Source organism: Bufo gargarizans, chromosome 5 (genome assembly GCF_014858855.1).
Source record: "Bufo gargarizans isolate SCDJY-AF-19 chromosome 5, ASM1485885v1, whole genome shotgun sequence".
In the NCBI taxonomy this organism is placed as follows: Eukaryota; Metazoa; Chordata; class Amphibia; order Anura; family Bufonidae; genus Bufo; species Bufo gargarizans.
Window position 1 is genome coordinate 475,807,990 of NC_058084.1, and position 18,587 is coordinate 475,826,576.

At 43.7% G+C, this 18,587-nt stretch overlaps 1 protein-coding gene across 1 annotated transcript in view; it reads left to right on the forward strand.

Moving 5' to 3' along the window:
* The window catches only part of PHF14 (PHD finger protein 14), a 174,336-nt gene extending 161,523 nt beyond the window's left edge, over positions 1-12,813 (forward strand). The window contains exon 20 of the mRNA XM_044293783.1: positions 12,737-12,813. Within this exon, the coding sequence (XP_044149718.1) occupies positions 12,737-12,751 (15 nt within the window). The 3' untranslated portion in view covers positions 12,752-12,813. The remainder of the gene's footprint in view (positions 1-12,736) is intronic.
* The last annotated feature ends 5,774 nt before the right edge of the window (positions 12,814-18,587 follow it).

The window sequence follows — 18,587 nt, forward strand, 5'->3', positions numbered from 1 at the left end:
AGCTCATGAAAACCCAAAATTCCTATCTAAAAAAATTAGCATATCGCGAAAAGGTTCTCTAAACGAGCTATTAACCTAATCATCTGAATCAACTAATTAACTCTAAACACCTGCAAAAGATTCCTGAGGCTTTTAAAAAACCCCAGCCTGGTTCATTACTCCAAACCGCAATCATGGGTAAGACTGACGACCTGACTGCTGTCCAGAAGGCCATCATTGACACCCTCAAGCAAGAGGGTAAGACACAGAAAGACATGTCTGAAGGAATAGGCTGTTCCCAGAGTGCTGTATCAAGGCACCTCAGTGGGAAGTCTGTGGGAAGGAAAAAGTGTGGCAGAAAACGCTGCACAACGAGAAGAGGTGACCGGACCCTGAGGAAGATTGTGGAGAAGGACCAATTCCAGACCTTGGGGGACCTGCGGAAGCAGTGGACTGAGTCTGGAGTAGAAACATTCAGAGCCACCGTGTACAGGCGTGTGCAGGAAATGGGCTACAGGTGCCGCATTCCCCAGAAACAGCGGCAGAAGCGCCTGACCTGGGCTACAGAGAAGCAGCACTGGACTGTTGCATGTCATTCGGAAATCAAGGTGCCAGAGTCTGGAGGAAGACTGGGGAGAGGGAAATGCCAAAATGCCTGAAGTCCAGTGTCAAGTCCCCACAGTCAGTGATGGTCTGGGGTGCCATGTCAGCTGCTGGTGTTGGTCCACTGTGTTTTATCGAGGGCAGGGTCAATGCAGCTAGCTATCAGGAGATACAGGAGCACTTCATGCTTCCATCTGCTGAAAAGCTTTATGGAGATGAAGATTTCATTTTTCAGTACGACCTGGCACCTGCTCACAGTGCCAAAACCACTGGTAAATGGTTTACTGACCATGGTATTACTGGGCTCAATTGGCCTGCCAACTCTCTTGACCTGAACCCCATAGAGAATCTGTGGGATATTGGGAAGAGAAAGTTGAGAGACGCAAGACCCAACACTCTGGATGAGCTTAAGGCCGCTATCGAAGCATCCTGGGCCTCCATAACACCTCAGCAGTGCCACAGGCTGATTGCCTCCATGCCACGCCGCATTGAAGCATCCTGGGCCTCCATAACACCTCAGCAGTGCCACAGGCTGATTGCCTCCATGCCACGCCGCATTGAAGCAGTCATTTCTGCAAAAGGATTCCCGACCAAGTATTGAGTGCATAACTGAACATCATTATTTGAAGGTTGACTTTTTTTGTATTAAAAACACTTTTATTTTATTGGTCGGATGAAATATGCTAATTTTTTGAGATAGGAAATTTGGGTTTTCATGAGCTGTGGCCAAAATCATCAATATTAAAACACTAAAAGGCTTGAACTACTTCAGTTGTGTGTAATGAATCTAAAATATATGAAAGTCTAATGTTTATCAGTACATTACAGAAAATAATGAACTTTATCACAATATGCTAATTTTTTTAGAAGGACCTGTGTGTACACACACATGGATAATACAAAACTCCCGCCAAATGAACCTCACTTCCGGTTTCGGAGACAAACCGGAAGCGGTGCGTTCCACTGTGAAACGCATGTGATATAAACTGACAATAAGTGAACTCAGCACATACAATTACATGTATTCAAATAGAGGCTGGTAAAAATGTATATAAGGGCTCAATATAAAAGGCTGATGATCGAAAATAGTACTAAAATCAGGGCGCTCGGTCCACAGTGAAAAGACCGGAAAGTACACTGGCTTCCGGTATGCTGGAATGGAGAGCACAAGGTGGAACGCACGAGAACCCGAAGTGGACTAGCTTCCGGTCTGCTGTAAAGTGGAACGCATGGCTGGGGCGCAAGGTGGCCAGTGCGCATGCGCCCTACTGGAGCGCAATGGACAAAATGTGTTCTGAATGCAAAAAACTAAGATCACTACAGAATAGTGTTATAATAGAGGCGCCTATGACACCCGGGTAGAAATTAAAGGTATAGCAGCAAAATAGCAAAAATGTGTACATCTTGGGGTAGAAAGGACTACTCAAGTAGAACTCATGGGGGGCTGGAAATGGGCTAACATCCGGTATGATGTATAGTGGAACGCACAGTTGGGAAGCAAGGCGGACCGCGCGCATGCGCCCTGCGACGGCGCAAAGAACATAAAATGTGTTTCACATACAGGAAACTAAAATCACTACATAGTACTATTAAAGCACCTATGATGACGGGGTGGGAGAATGGGGTGTAACAACATAGGGGGGACCTGGAGGCAAAAAAAAACACTAGACGACTATATGCAAATTAGGGAATGAGAGGTCCTGTCTGCAAAAGGTATCGTGGAGATAAAAAATAAATTAATAAAATAAATGTAGCTAAAAGGAACATATATTAATGATATTGAATCACTACTAGAGGACATAGTGAACGCTAAGGGACGCTGTTGATACAGTCAAATAGGATATATAAAATGTGGTGATATTTAAAAACGGTGAACCTATAGTAGTGTAAAAGGTGATGTATTCCATGGGTAAAACATAAATAGAAGCATAGATAAAATCATTAACAAGACATGATTATATGAATATTGTACAAAATATATATAGCAATAAAAACTGATGACCATTAGTAGTTTGTGTATTCAAGCGATTCATTAACACCAAATGGGGTAAGGGTATTAAGCTTAAAAATCCAAAACATTTCCTTTCTACGTAATGTCTGATAAGAATGTGGGATCCATTCAAGGGGCCTAACCCTCAATGTAGATGGATCCCCGTCATGGTGCAATGAAAAATGACGGCATACACTATGGGTTGCTATTTTACGTCGTATATTTGAACGGTGATCGTTCATCCGTTCTCTTAACGTCTTCTGGACACAGGGCGTACCTGTACGCCCTGTGTATTTCTGATCGCCGCCGCCCGGTCCCGTGACCCCCCTATGTCGGCGATCGCCACAAACCGCAGGTCAATTCAGACCTGCGGTTTGCGGCTTTTCTTAGTTGCGGCGGGCGGTGCCATCGGGTCCCCATGCGACTGTAGGGGGGACCCGATGGCATGGAAGGTAGCGCGTTGTCTAAGGAAGGCATCGCGCTGCCTTCCTGTGACGTGCCTGTGAGATCCAGCCCCCTGGTATCAAATTCCTGGGATAACCTTTATCCAGAAACCTTTTCTTGAGAATAGAAAGTTGTATCATCTGGTTGTTTCATTAATCGACTTAGAGGCCTGTTCTTGGGCCAGGCCACTATCAATACCTATTCCATTCTAAATACGTTGTTTGTTTTTATACGTAAGCTGGTTCGTCTTGATTTGACGTTTCAGCCGTTGACGGCCTAGTTTTGACCTTTAACCTGTTCTCCTTGGGGTGCCGTACTGTTGCAATGGGGTGCCCACCTTGGGGTGCCCATTCAGAGATAAACATCCAACCATAGGACGTTTATATCCTATGGGCGGATGTGAAATGGTTAACATTCCCCATATGTCTACTTTATGTTGCCATAATTTTGGTAATGTAATTTTATTTTTTAGGACGTTAGAAGGTTTAGAATTTTAGAAGCAATTTTAGAAATGTTTAATAAAATTTCCAAAGTCAGCTTTTTTAAGGAACGGTTCAGTTCTGAAGTCACTTTGTGGGCCTTGCATAATAGAACCAGCCCATAAATGACTATTCAAAACTGGTTTAAGAAATGTTGTTAATCCTTTAGGTATTCCACAGGAATTAAAGCAAAATAGAGGTGAAATTTCTACATTTTTGTTGCAGATTTACCATTTTAATAAAAAAAAATTCTTGGAACACATCAAGGGTTAACAACAAAACAAATCTCAATATTTATTACTGTACCCTGATTCTGCAGTTTACAGAAACACCACATATGTGGTCGTATACCGCTGTATGGGCACACGGCAGGGCACAAAAGGAAAGGAGCGCCATATGGTTTTTGGAGGACAGATTTTGCTGGAATAGTCTTTGGGCACCATGTCGCATTTCAAGAGGCCCTGAGGTAACCCCACAGTGTAAAAAAAAAAAGTGTAAACTACACCATTCCAGGAATTTTTAAGGGGTGTAGCGAGTACTTCACTCAACAGGTGTTTCATAGAATTTTTAATACTTGTGTGAATTTTTTTTTAAAGAAAATGGTGCTTTAGGCCCAAACTTTCTTTTTTCACAAAAGATAACAGGAGAATAACCCCCCCCCCCCCACACACACACACACACACCCACAATTTTCTGCCCATTTTCTCCTGAATACTGTACAATTTTGGTTGTAAACTGTTATTTGGGGATATGCCAGGGCTCAGAAGGGAAGGAGCGGTATCTGGATTTTCTAACAACATGGAATTTTCTGTCATGGTTTTTAAGAGCGATAACTTTTTATATTTTTTGTTGAATGAGCAATTTGGGGTACATTTGGCTTCCTGGTTGCTTTTTATCCAATTTTTTGGGGAGGTGTCATTTTTCTATATATATATTTTTTTTTTACACTGTTCACTTGATGGGATAGATCATGTGACATTTTTATAGATCCGCTCATTACCGACGCAACTATACCAAATATGTCTAGTTTTATTTTTTATTTTTACGTTTCACACAATAAAAACATTCTTATGGTTCAATCATAATTTATTGAAAGGAGAATGAGATGACAAGCATGTTCGTACTATTCAAGAGAAGAACAACAGTAGTTCAAATAAACATGTACAAAGCAAGGCTAATATAAGCCCAATCAGTTTATCTTGTGAAAGACAAATCGGGTATGACAAACAATAAAAACATTCTTAGAAAAGAACGCGGCAATACCAAATGTCTTTTTTATTTATTTGTTTACGTTTTACACGATAAGAGCATTTTTAGGGAAAAAAAAATCATGTTTTTGTGTTGCTTTTTTCTTAGAGCCATATTTTTTCATTTTTCTGGCTATAGTCTTGTGTGAGGGCTTGTTTTTGGCAGGACGGGGTGACATTTTTATTGCTACCATTTTGGGGTACATATGACTTTTTGATTAATATTATGTTTTTTTGTGAGGTGACTAAAAAAGTTGTTTTGGTATAATGTTTTTTTTTTTTACACCGTTGACTTGCTGGGGTAGATCTGATGTTTTTGTAGAGCCAATTGTTACGGACACGGCAATACCAAATGTCTTTTTTATTTATTTTATTACGATTTACACGATAAGAGCATTTTTAGGGAAAAAAATTCATTCAACTTAAAACTTTTTTTTTTTTCCAGAAAACAGTTTTTTATTTTACACTGTGTCCCCCATAAGGTCATACAAGACCACTGGGGGGGACATTTAACTTTTTATTTTTTATTTTTTTAACTATTGATTTCTCTTGTAACTGGGGCTGACATAGTAGCCCTAGTTATAGGGAAAATACACACCTGATCACCGGGCCGGGACAGGAAGCAGCATAGCGCTTCCTTGCTGTATACACAGCGCTCGTTGAGCGCTGTGTGTACAGCGATTTAGAAGGCTGGGACAACCAGGAATGGTTCCTGCCTTCTCTTTGGGGTGCCCTGCTGTCACTGACAGAAACGTCCGATCAGATAGAAACCCGACCGCCCAGGACGTTTATAGTCAATGGCGGTTGGGAGGTGGTTAAACCATAATAAAGGCTTATATATGGTCAATCAAGCCATAATAAAGGCTTTATATGTAGTCTTACTATATAGGGAATATAGTTTTTATGCTTAGAGTTCCGGCGGGTGAACAGCCTGTCGAATCGGTCCTGCCGCTAGTTCACATGTGCCCCCAAACTGATGCTCCGTTCCCATTGACTATAATAGGGGCGGGGGAGGCATGCAGTACTTTTAGTCCGGCAGCCTCTCGGAGTGCGGCGCTGTGCTGCCGCCGGAACTCCACACCCGGCCTCCATTATAGTCAATGGGAAAGGAGCGGCAGTCTGGGGGCACTACGTGAACTAGCAGCAGGACGGATCCAACAGGCTGAACAGCCTGCCAGAGTCCCCTGCCACTAGTGTGAAAGTACCCTAAGCATAAAAACTATCGATTTTATATATATACAATATATGATTGTAAAGAAACCGACTATATGTATTAGCTTTCTAAGCATTAAAAACACTATTCTCAATATGCTAAAACGATAGTCTGTTTTATGGGTTAAATGAGGGGGGGAAATAAATCTGAAAGTCTCTTCCAAGATTGAAACCTGGGATCTATACATACAAAGCTAACCACTGAACTCCAGGCTCACAGCCTTATTTTGAGGACTTTCTACATGTCGAAAGCTAATACATATTACTGGTTTCATTATAATCGTATATTGTGCCTGTGAATAAAGCATTAATATGTATTAGCTTTCTAAGAATAGAAATCCACTCTTGTGGTAAGACTGTAGTATTAAGTGTATATGATATGTACATGCTAGGACAGGGATCAGAAACCTCCGGCACTCCAGCTGTTGTCAAACTACGACTCCCAGCATGCTCCATTCACTTCTCTGGGAGTCCTGAGAACAGCCAAGGAGCTGTGCATGCTGGGAGTTGTAGTTTCACCACAGCTGGAGTGCCGAAGGTTGCTGATCCCTGTGCTAGGACATAGCTCTGTCCTCACCATGCTGAGGTCCGGCCCTGTCAATCAAGGGGAGGGGGAAGTGTGCAGAGCACAGGCGCTGGTACAAAAGCAGTGCTGTAAGGATCCAGCCTTCCCTCTGGTGCTCCAACTTTCTCACTTGTATATGAATAAAAAAATATATATATATCTCTGCAGCTGTTCAGCATACAGACAAAAGAAAGGTATCGTTTTAATCAGCATGATGAGCCCTGAGAACAGGGGTTGCTCCTGCTGACAGGGACTCTTTAAACAGCTATGGTTTTGTGCAGGAGCAAACAGACCCAACCATTCACTTACATTACATATTGTCTCATTCAGACTCTATATGCTCCTGGTGTGTAGGGGACGGTTTGGGGGGTAGATGTTTTGGAGATTGATATTTACTGGCTAAATAACTTTTGGCTAATAATGTAATTGGGTATTCATGTGTCATGAGTGGAGCTGTGGAAACATAAAAGATCCATCAACAGCAGTTTGTTGATGGCTTCTAGCTGAACATTAAAAAAACAACACATTATTAAGATGTTAGATGCTTCACATAGAGTTAATGCTCATCACAGTTGGACCTTCTGTATAAAATACTGTATTCTTATATACTTGCTGGCAGCAGTAAAAGTAACAGCCATAATGTGTCACATAATTAGCCTGGAGTGGCTTCAAAACTATATGAAATCCCAAGCTATCACACGGGTCATTAAGTCATCTGTGCTGCAGAAGATATTTTTGGTGTGCTCAGCTAATGTACGGATATGTCAGCCCTTTTCCTTGTTATCCACACTTGTGATTTCTACCTAAAAGAAAATACATTAGATGACTTATCCTGTACTGATCCCGAGTTACATCCTGTATCATACTCCAGAGCTGCACTCACTATTCTGCTGGTGGAGTCACTGTGTACATACATTACATAACTTATCCTGTACTGATCCTGAGTTACATCCTGTATCATACTCCAGAGCTGCACTCACTATTCTGCTGGTGGAGTCACTGTGTACATACATTACTTATCCTGTACTGATCCTGAGTTACATCCTGTATCATACTCCAGAGCTGCACTCACTATTCTGCTGGTGCAGTCACTGTGTACATACATTACTTATCCTGTACTGATCCTGAGTTACATCCTGTATTATACTCCAGAGCTGCACTCACTATTCTGCTGGTGCAGTCACTGTGTACATACATTACTTATCCTGTACTGATCCTGAGTTACATCCTGTATTATACTCCAGAGCTGCACTCACTATTCTGCTGGTGCAGTCACTGTGTACATACATTAGATTACTTATCCTGTACTGATCCTGAGTTACATCCTGTATTATACTCCAGAGCTGCACTCACTATTCTGCTGGTGGAGTCACTGTGTACATACATTACTTATCCTGTACTGATCCTGAGTTACATCCTGTATCATACTCCAGAGCTGCACTCACTATTCTGCTGGTGGAGTCACTGTGTACATACATTACTTATCCTGTACTGATCCTGAGTTACATCCTGTATTATACTCCAGAGCTGCACTCACTATTCTGCTGGTGGAGTCACTGTGTACATACATTACATTACTTATCCTGTACTGATCCTGAGTTACATCCTGTATTATACTCCAGAGCTGCACTCACTATTCTGCTGGTGGAGTCACTGTGTACATACATTACATTACTTATCCTGTACTGATCCTGAGTAGCATCATGTATTATACTCCAGAGCTGCACTCACTATTCTGCTGGTGCAGTCACTGTGTACATACATTACTTATCCTGTACTGATCCTGAGTTACATCCTGTATCATACTCCAGAGCTGCACTCACTATTCTGCTGGTGCAGTCACTGTGTACATACATTACTTATCCTGTACTGATCCTGAGTTACATCCTGTATTATACTCCAGAGCTGCACTCACTATTCTGCTGGTGCAGTCACTGTGTACATACATTACTTATCCTGTACTGATCCTGAGTTACATCCTGTATTATACTCCAGAGCTGCACTCACTATTCTGCTGGTGCAGTCACTGTGTACATACATTAGATTACTTATCCTGTACTGATCCTGAGTTACATCCTGTATTATACTCCAGAGCTGCACTCACTATTCTGCTGGTGGAGTCACTGTGTACATACATTACTTATCCTGTACTGATCCTGAGTTACATCCTGTATCATACTCCAGAGCTGCACTCACTATTCTGCTGGTGGAGTCACTGTGTACATACATTACTTATCCTGTACTGATCCTGAGTTACATCCTGTACTATACTGCAGAGCTGCACTCACTATTCTGCTGGTGCAGTCACTGTGTACATACATTACTTATCCTGTACAGATCCTGAGTTACATCCTGTATTATACTCCAGAGCTGCACTCACTATTCTGCTGGTGCAGTCACTGTGTACATACATTACATTCCTTATCCTGTACTGATCCTGAGTTACATCCTGTATTATACTCCAGAGCTGCACTCACTATTCTGCTGGTGGAGTCACTGTGTACATACATTACTTATCCTGTACTGATCCTGAGTTACATCCTGTATTATACTCCAGAGCTGCACTCACTATTCTGCTGGTGCAGTCACTGTGTACATACATTACATTACTTATCCTGTACTGATCCTGAGTTACATCCTGTATTATACTCCAGAGCTGCACTCACTATTCTGCTGGTGGAGTCACTGTGTACATACATTACATTACTTATCCTGTACTGATCCTGAGTAGCATCATGTATTATACTCCAGAGCTGCACTCACTATTCTGCTGGTGCAGTCACTGTGTACATACATTACTTATCCTGTACTGATCCTGAGTTACATCCTGTATTATACTCCAGAGCTGCACTCACTATTCTGCTGGTGCAGTCACTGTGTACATACATTACTTATCCTGTACAGATCCTGAGTTACATCCTGTATTATACTCCAGAGCTGCACTCACTATTCTGCTGGTGCAGTCACTGTGTACATACATTACATTCCTTATCCTGTACTGATCCTGAGTTACATCCTGTATTATACTCCAGAGCTGCACTCACTATTCTGCTGGTGCAGTCACTGTGTACATACATTACATTACTTATCCTGGTTTACATCCTGTATTATACTCCAGAGCTGCACTCACTATTCTGCTGGTGGAGTCACTGTGTACATACATTACATTACTTATCCTGTACTGATCCTGAGTTACATCCTGTATTATACTCCAGAGCTGCACTCACTATTCTGCTGGTGGAGTCACTGTGTACATACATTACATTACTGCTGTGGGAAGCCCTGGCCTGTCCACCATATCCTTTGCAGCGCCCACTGCAGGAGAAAAGTCGTATTACAAAACAGTTATTGAGATTAATAGGGAAATCTCTTCAGACAGCTGGGACCCCCACCGATTACAAGAACTGTGGACCATAGCTTTTTTGACACAGCTCAGTCTCCATCTGTCCCATAGAAGTAAATGGAGCATAGTGGACTCCTCGACCTCCATTCTCGTGATTAGTGGGGGTCCCAGCTATTAGACACCCCGCTCTCATACATTTATCACAATCTTGTGGATAGGGTCTACACCCTGTACCCATGACATGTATATATATATTTTTTTCTTATTCTGCACAATATTTCATGTTATAGCTGAAGTTTATGCTCCAGAGCAGCATTTCAACCTTGTGACAGGAGGGTAAATCCAATGTCCGCCATATTGGGGGCCTTCGAGAGCGGACGCTGTTCACCCAGTCTACCCAACCACATCCCCGCCTCCACCATGTGTTTCCTTCTACACTACTGCTAGCAGGGAATTCCTTTAATTTTAATGGCGGGAACAGCCTTAGGGAATATAGTTTTAAAATATAACACCTTCATATTTTTCCTCGAGACTTTGAAGAAATAACTGGAGAATCCACGTTAAGGTAGAACTTGGAAGGAACCTTGGAGTCTGAAGTAACCGAAATTACAAGTTCATTGCTTTGTTTATTGGGCGGGGGGCGTCAGAAGCAGTGGTCGAGATGGACTTGGGCAGGTGGTTGCGGGAAATGAGCTGTCGACCCTGGTTTGCAGCTGTCTGATCTCTCTCCTCTACCACTTAAGCATGTTGGGCACCCCTTGAGTGAATAAGAATTGGTATTGAATTCCTGTCACAGGCTTATAATAGAAGGGATTTACTATTAGTTAAAAGGGGTTTCATTGTCATTCAGAATCTAAAATAATTAATCAGTAGATCATGGAATGGAGATATAATCTATAAATCGACTGCAGAGTCGTAAATATTTCATGTGTATACATATACAGTAGTCTTCATGTATATCGTATAGCCCTGGCATATTCCACACTACAGTACAGAAAATACCCTTCCATATATATGTTCATGTGTGCATCTGCCTGACCCCGCTACATATGTTACTGGGCTATGTTCACACTTGAGCAGGAGGCTGGGCAATCCCGGAAATGAAGAATAGTGCCGCACACAGCTAATCTTACCAATGGACACACCTTTGAGCTCTGAAGTAGCCCATTATAAGTCATGGGTGTTCATTGGATGCGGTTGGGATCCATTGTATGAGAGGTCCATACGTCGTCAGTATGAACAGAAGGCACTATGCCCATGTGAACAGGGCCTTTGAAGAGTCACTGCACTTTATCACGATTTCATTTAATAGAACATGGTGTAACTAGTAAATTTGTAAATCACTTCATTTAAAATAATCTGCCTGCATCCACCTGAAAAAAGCTGGCCACTAGGGGTCTCACTTCCACCTAATTTAAAGTCCACTGCCTGTTGTAAGGCAAGAGCCTGTTGTAAGGTAACGGAGACATATTAGACGGATCAGAGGAAGTGGGGCGTGTCAGAGCTAGCGGAGATCCTGAGCCTGATACAAAAACTGCTTCTGCGCGGCTTCTGAAGATTATAGGAGCTTTCTCTGTGCCTGTAAGTGTGATTTCCCCCTCTTTATCTGCTCTGTGAGCTCCAGAGCTGATAACAAACATAGTAGGAAGTAAGAGAAAGACAGTCACAGTAATATAGTGCTGGCAGATTCCACAGAAGGTAGAAGACCCCTGCTTCTGAGTGAAATGCATCTAGCTGTGCAGCTGAAACTGGTAATAATCTGGCAGAAAGACATTAGAGAAGCCAAATAAAAAGACTTATTCCTTCACAGTTATGATTGTAGCCAGAAGCACAGCTCAGTAAAAATCTGCTTCCCAATATGCCTAATTCACATGGTAGATTTCAGGTTATCTACTACTTCACTTCCTGTCTAGGTGACCACCATATGGGTTCATGTAGCTAGACTGATTGAAGGAAGGAAAGCAGTTCTATTTGCTGTATTGTAAACTTCCCTTCCACACTGACTTGTTTTAGGCCCAATCTAGTAATTTTTTGGGGAATCGTAGAGAATATTGCTCATTGATGTAAGCAGAATAAAGTAAAAAAACAAAGCAAATGATGGACAAGTTGTGGTAATGGCTCTGTTCACACTGCTGTTGGCAGAAGCAATAGCACTGTACGCAGCAGTGTTCTTCTCGTCTGGATATCGGAAACCTGACACCCCCCACATTATAAGTCAGTGAAGTCCATCGGTCGTGCAAAACGTTGCAGTGGAAGTAAGCATAAAGGGCGTGAGAGGTTCTCTTATGTTCTGGATTGAAATAATCAAAAAGAAATGCCCCATCATCTTCATGCTCTGTCCTATGTACCACCTCCAAATGTGACCAAAAATGATCTGGGGCAGAACTGAGACATAAACAAAGGAGTCTGACAGCGAATTTCAATCTTCAGACATTGAGTTTTTACATACTGGGGCACATCTTCAAGGGCTGTGCTATTAAAGCAGAGTTTTGGTTGAAAAGTGGGACCTTGTCACCTTCACTTGGGAGACCCTTTTGACCGTAGAGCGAGGTAGAAAGGCCACGCCTTTGACTGCACATTAGACACAGTCTCTTCTTAGTCCATGCACTGACGTCACTCGCCTGAAGCTGTGAACAGATAGTCATGCAGAGCTCTCTGGGATCCCATGCTCCTTGCTTAAACCTTTGCACTGCTATCCTGTGGTCCGGTCGCGCTGTGCACCCCAATTGTGTCTTCTCCTGCGCTGCTCCTTTTCAGTCTGCTTCCTTTCTCCTTCTCTGTCTAATTCACTCTCTCCTCCTTTTAGAATCTCCTTAGACTTTAACGTCAACATGTCTCTTCCCTCCTTTTCCCATCTAAACCACATTTCTGCAGGAGGGTCCACATTGAATGCTCTGGGAAGAAAGCCTTTCAGATTGCTGCAGTCCAACGTCAGTCTGCAGCCAACAAGGTACGGCAGGGTCATTTTATCCTCTGTGTGTTATGTATTTTTTTTTTTTTTTTTTAAAGTGGTGTAAAGTTAAAGGGGTTGCCTGGGCTATAGATATTGGTGACCTATTTACAGGATAAGTCATCAAGGTCATATTGGTGGGGGTCCAACACTTGGCAGCTGAAGCAACAGAAACTATACAGTGTGCGGAGCAGAAGCAGAAGGCTCCATCTACTGTGTAGTTTGTGGCACAGGCATACTGAAGCTCAGCTCCCGTTCACCTGAATGGCATCTGAGGTGCAGTACCCCAACACGGCCACTAAACCGTGTACGGTGCTGCCTGCTTCCAACTCCACCACCGCAGGTGCCCAAAGCAACTAATCGGTTGGGGTGCCGGATTCCCACCGTTCCCATATGGGTGACCTATCCTGAGGACACGTAGGTCATTAATATCTGTAGCCCAGGGGACCCCTTCAAACCGTTCCAACTTTATCGTTGTGCAGATGTAGATGTGTTTGAGATGAAGGGAGACTAGAAATGTGGTGTCTAATGTCCGTCTCTTTTCATGGCTTCTCCAGACGTTATGTTTTCCGTGCAGCTCTTTTCACGCCACATCAGTTGTCTATAGGATCCCAAAAAACCTTACTGCGCAGTATGGGTTTTTCTTCTGCATGCCTCTGTGTAGAATAGGGCAGTCTGTCATGATATTTCATACAGTATGCTGATGTATACAGAGCTGACGGAGACCAAAGGAGATTCTTTTGGCCTTGGTCGGGTGAATGGGTTTGTGTAAACAAGTTTGACGTATGCGCTGGGAACTTTTCCAGTTCAGGCGGCAAACGTACACTGCAAACGGTGAGAAAGTAGCCTTGCTTTAGCGTAATATTCTGTGTATCTTATAGAGCTCTTGACTCTCCGCTGTCGCTCCCTCTCCCCTCTCACAGCATTCAGTTTCACAGACTTCCAGCTGCATCCCCCTCCTCCCCCTTTCGTCTACTATTTAGTATATTACCAAAATCAGTGTGCTAGTGATTTATGAAAAAAAATAAAAATAAAATTTTGACAGTCATTTTCTGGGTGGGCTCTGCCTGTCAGCACAATGCCGACTGATTCCGACTAGAGCAACTGTCCTCCTGAATGCAGCTCTGGGTGTGAATGGAGTAAGTGCCTATTTGGCTTTGGGTCCAGATTTGTTGCCGAAATCAAATCCCGTGAATGTATCCTGATATAAAATATGAAACTACAGCTTGATAAGGTCTAGCTTACCGACACCAATTTTTTGCCCTTTTTCCCCTTCTCTGTGTGTGTCTGTATATATCTAAAAAAATATATAAAAAAAATATTTCATTTATTTTTATTTATTTTTTTGAGAAAGCAAATGGATCTTTTAGGTTCCTATTTTTAGGGGAAAATATTTAGAAGGAATACCTTTGCAATGCTTTGGACCCGTTCCCATTTTTGGATAAAATACCTACATCTCCTTTAATTCGATTTCCAATAATCCAGAAATTCCTATGGTTTCCAGCACGGAATTTTGACCGCCGAAGTCGATTTTCTCATCCCTAGTGACCATGAAACCAATTTCGAATGCGTTTTTTTTTTCTTTTTACATTTTCCAAGATGCAGTATGTAAAGTGGTGATTAAGACGCCGAGCTGATATACATGTAACTTGTCTTCTTGAGTGGTCATCAGAAGAAGTGAATTCGGTGACCTTTAAATCTTTTCTCCTGGTGACCAGATATCTGTTAGACTCGGTCTGAGAAAGATGGATATTGCCCATCCCCCCCCCCTGACAAAGTTGACAGTGGAAAAAAGCAGTCGAGTTTTCAGGTTCATGTCCGCGCCTTTTATCTTTTTTGACAGCGTGCATAGGGATTTAATAGGAGTCATGTTGCTTTTAAGCAGCGTAATATACTTCTTTTTACCCTGCGTGTCAAGCGCTAGATAGACAGTGACTGCGGGGCATGAAATCTGCTTTTTTCACAATTGGTAATATTGCCTGTCACCCCGGAGCCAGAGGTGTTGATCACGGCTGTGACAAGGTTTCTCTTCTGACAGCGCTGCATTTGTTGCGTTCTGGAAAATCAGACCTCTGTTAACAAAAAAAATTACAAAAAAAGTAAAAAAAATAAATAAAATGGATACCATCTAGAATAAATAGGGTAACTTAGTTTCTTACATTTGTGTCACAGCAAAAAATGATGCATTGTAACACTAAAGAGCTGGCCGTGGACTAAAGATTACTGGACCAAGGGACTTGGCGCGGAATCTACAGCTCTGAGCGCCGGTTACGTTGAGTTTTATTACTGTGGTTTATAAGGTGTATTCCTGTTTTTTTAAGGCGCATATAAACTTTGTTAGTGGATTGGGGTAGTGCAGGCAGCGGGAACGGAGGACGAGAGCGGTTCCTGTCTGGGAAATTTAGAAGGGTCTCTGTGGGAGACACGGTCCACACATACACACGCCATGCTCATCCAGACCCTGGAGCCATGAGGTGAGGCGTGCTGGACAGACCTTAGGTTTACATATAGCCGGGCACAAAATTGGTAATTAGAGTCAGACTTTTACATCTGCGGCGCTACCATCCGGCCTCCAGTTCCGTCAGAGAATGCCGCAGCGCGCAGCGGTTTGTTTCCAGCCGATTGCCTGCATATTTGCCGGATTGCAGGCGGACCCCATCATATTTAAAGGGGTTGTCTCATCTCAGACAATTGGGGCATATCGCTAGGATATGCTCCCATTGTCTGATAGGTGTTGTTCCTGCACCTATATCGAGAACAGGGCCCAAAAAGTGAAGGAGGGAACACTGGGCATGTGCAGCCACCCTCTATTAATTTTCTATGGGGCGACCGAACATAGCCGAGCTAGCGCTCGGCTTTTTCCGTCAGGCCCATGGAAGTGAATCGGAGAGGTGGTCGGTCATGTGCGGAGCGCTCCCATTCACTTGTATGGGGAGAGCGCCTGGTGGTGGCCGGACCGCAGTCCGTTCCCGATATAGGACAATGGGGGCATATCCTAGCAATATGCCCCCATTGTCTGAAATGATACAACCCCTTTAATGGGACGGCAGGCATTCCGGTTACATCTGGCAGTTCTTTGCCAGAACAGCCTGCCGAAATCAATGCCACAGATGTGAAAGTAGCCTAAAACAGTCATTCCATTAGCCTAGTTAGTGTCAATTAAGCCATTGTTCTCCAAGCCGCCACTACTCCCATTATGTGGATGGTGACTGGTAGACCCAGCGGTGCCGTCCCCACAGGTGGTCTCATGTGATAGGCACAGCCTCAGGGAAATACAGCCACATATGCTCAGTTTGCATTGGGGGAGATGTTCAAAGGGGAGATAAGCTTAAACCTGAAGGCGGCATTGGGGTACTTAGGACACTGACTGGGGGATTATGGGGGTATTGCTGGTTGTAGTTTGATCCATGTGCTTAGGTTGGGGTGTCCGTGGTCTAGTAAAGCATCGGCCGTGACTGCAAAATATACCGGCGGGTGATACTATTGGTGTATTGATCATGTGTTTTTGCCTGGCATCCTGTGCCTGCCACAGCCCATTCCTCCTAGCAGGTGCGGGCTCCGCTCTCCTCCTATCGATTGATCCTCCCCAGCCATTGCCAGTCCCGGCCTCTCCCGACTTTGGGGCCTGCATCCTCTTGTAAGCCTCCCGGCCTGTTCTCTAGGTCACATGCTCACTCCTGGCCTCGTAAAGGGCCAGCATGCACATGTCCAGTTCCTTCCTGACTACTGACCCTGTCTCCTAGCCGCTTGCCCTCACCTTGCCTGTCTTTTTGATTGCTTTTCTGACGCTTACCCTGACCTCAGAGGGGTTTCACAGATTTGTGTGTACTCTGCCTGCCCTGACCTCTATCTGTTTCGGACTACAAGTACTGCCTGACCCTTTGGTACTTTACATCGGTTACTCGGACCCCTGTGGCCAACTGCACTGGGACTGTCTCAGATAGCGTTCTGGTAGCTCTCCCGCAGCAAAGTCCAGATCCCAGTATGGGGGTGAATACGGGTGATTGCCAGGATAATGGCCTTAGAGTTAGCCCAAAGCCAAACCGGTTGGTTGGTACAATGGGTCTCCACCCACTGCCCGTAACAGTGGGTACAGCACCTTTTTGTTCGAGGGGCCCCAAAATGTCGAACTACAACAAGACCGTGCAGAGCTCAGATGCAAACAAAGGAGTTCAGCAGCCACTGATTATCTTCAGACATTGAGTAACTACATACCATGAGACGTCATCATGGTTCGTGATTTGAAAGCGGGACCAGACCAACTTCACGTGGGAAACCCAGGGTCAGCCCGTTAGAGGTACAGTAAAGGAGCGACGTTGTGTCTCCTGTGTGTGTGAGGTAGAAAGGACACTAAATATACTACCCTCTTGGCTCATGTCCTGGTATTCCCTTTGACAAAGCAGTGTACAGCCTTCAGAAATGCCATGCTCCCTTCTCATTAGCAGCTCTTAGTAGTACTAAACCTGTGCTGCGGCTTCACTGGGCATCGCAGTGTCTTGTGTTTTCTCCTGTTATAAGCAGATTCCAGGTTTTCCCACTGCTGAGAGCAAGTATGTATTTCCCCTGCAGCACCACCACAGGAGGAATGAAGCATTACATGGTGCCCATTGACATCAGTATGGGATAGATTTGTTGGGTCCTCCAAAGCAAGAAAGACGCTCCTTCTAGTCAGGAAAATTCTGTTTCAAGGACAGCACCAATGTCCCACCTTCTGGAAGCGTCACGGTCACCTTGTGGTAAGGTACTTTCACACTTGCGGCAGAGGATTCTGGCAGGCAGTTCCGTCGCCGGAACTGCCTGCCGGATCCATCAAAACATATTCCAACTGATGGCATTTGTAAGACTGATCAGGATCCTGATCCGTCTTACAAATGCATTGAAATGCCGGATCCGTCTTTCCGGTGTCATCCGTAAAAACGGATCCGGCATTTATTTCTTTCACTTTTCCGGCATTCACACATCCGGCATTGCGGTATTTTTAATGCCGGATCCGGCACTAATACATTCCTATGGAAAACAATGCCGGATCTGGCACTCCAGCAAGTTTTCCGGATTTTTGGCCGGAGAGAAAACTGGAGCATGCTGCAGTATTATCTCCGTCCTGAACAGTCAAAAAGACTGAACTGAAGACATCCTGATGCATCCTTTATCTGGGGATAAAACTGATCAGTTATTTTCCGGTATTGAGCCCCTAGGACGGAACTCTATGCCGGAAAATAAAAGCGCTAGTGTGAAAGTACCCTTAAGCCGAAACGTTGCCTGTTTGCTCTTTGTAGTCAGTCTCTAATGGAGACCTTCCTTGATTAACTCAGAATTCCCCAAAAGCAAATATGAAGATGTTGTTTTTGTTTTTAAACAGGTTATCCCATGATTAAAGTAAAAATAAAATTCAGTCATCATATAGTACATGACCATCTCTCTTTAAAATAAAAGCTAGAACCAGCCCTGTACCTCACGTAGATCTCCTTGTTCGTTGCTCTAATTGTTCTTCTAGACTTATTTGAATATGTGAGCTTAACTGGCATGTCCTATGTCGGCGGGGGGTGTCCTTTCTCCCCCTATCACATCTTAGGACATGTGCCCTTTTTGTTGCATCTCTCTCTCCCTATTACAGCTCAGGGTGTGTCTTATCTGCTGCATCTCTCTCCCTCTAACAGCTCATATCTTCCCTTTTGGCTGGAGCTCTCTATTTGTCACATCTCAGGAGACATGTTCTTTCAACTGCGGTTCTCACCTTATCGCAGTTCAGCGGGCGTTTCCTTTCTGCTGCAGCTC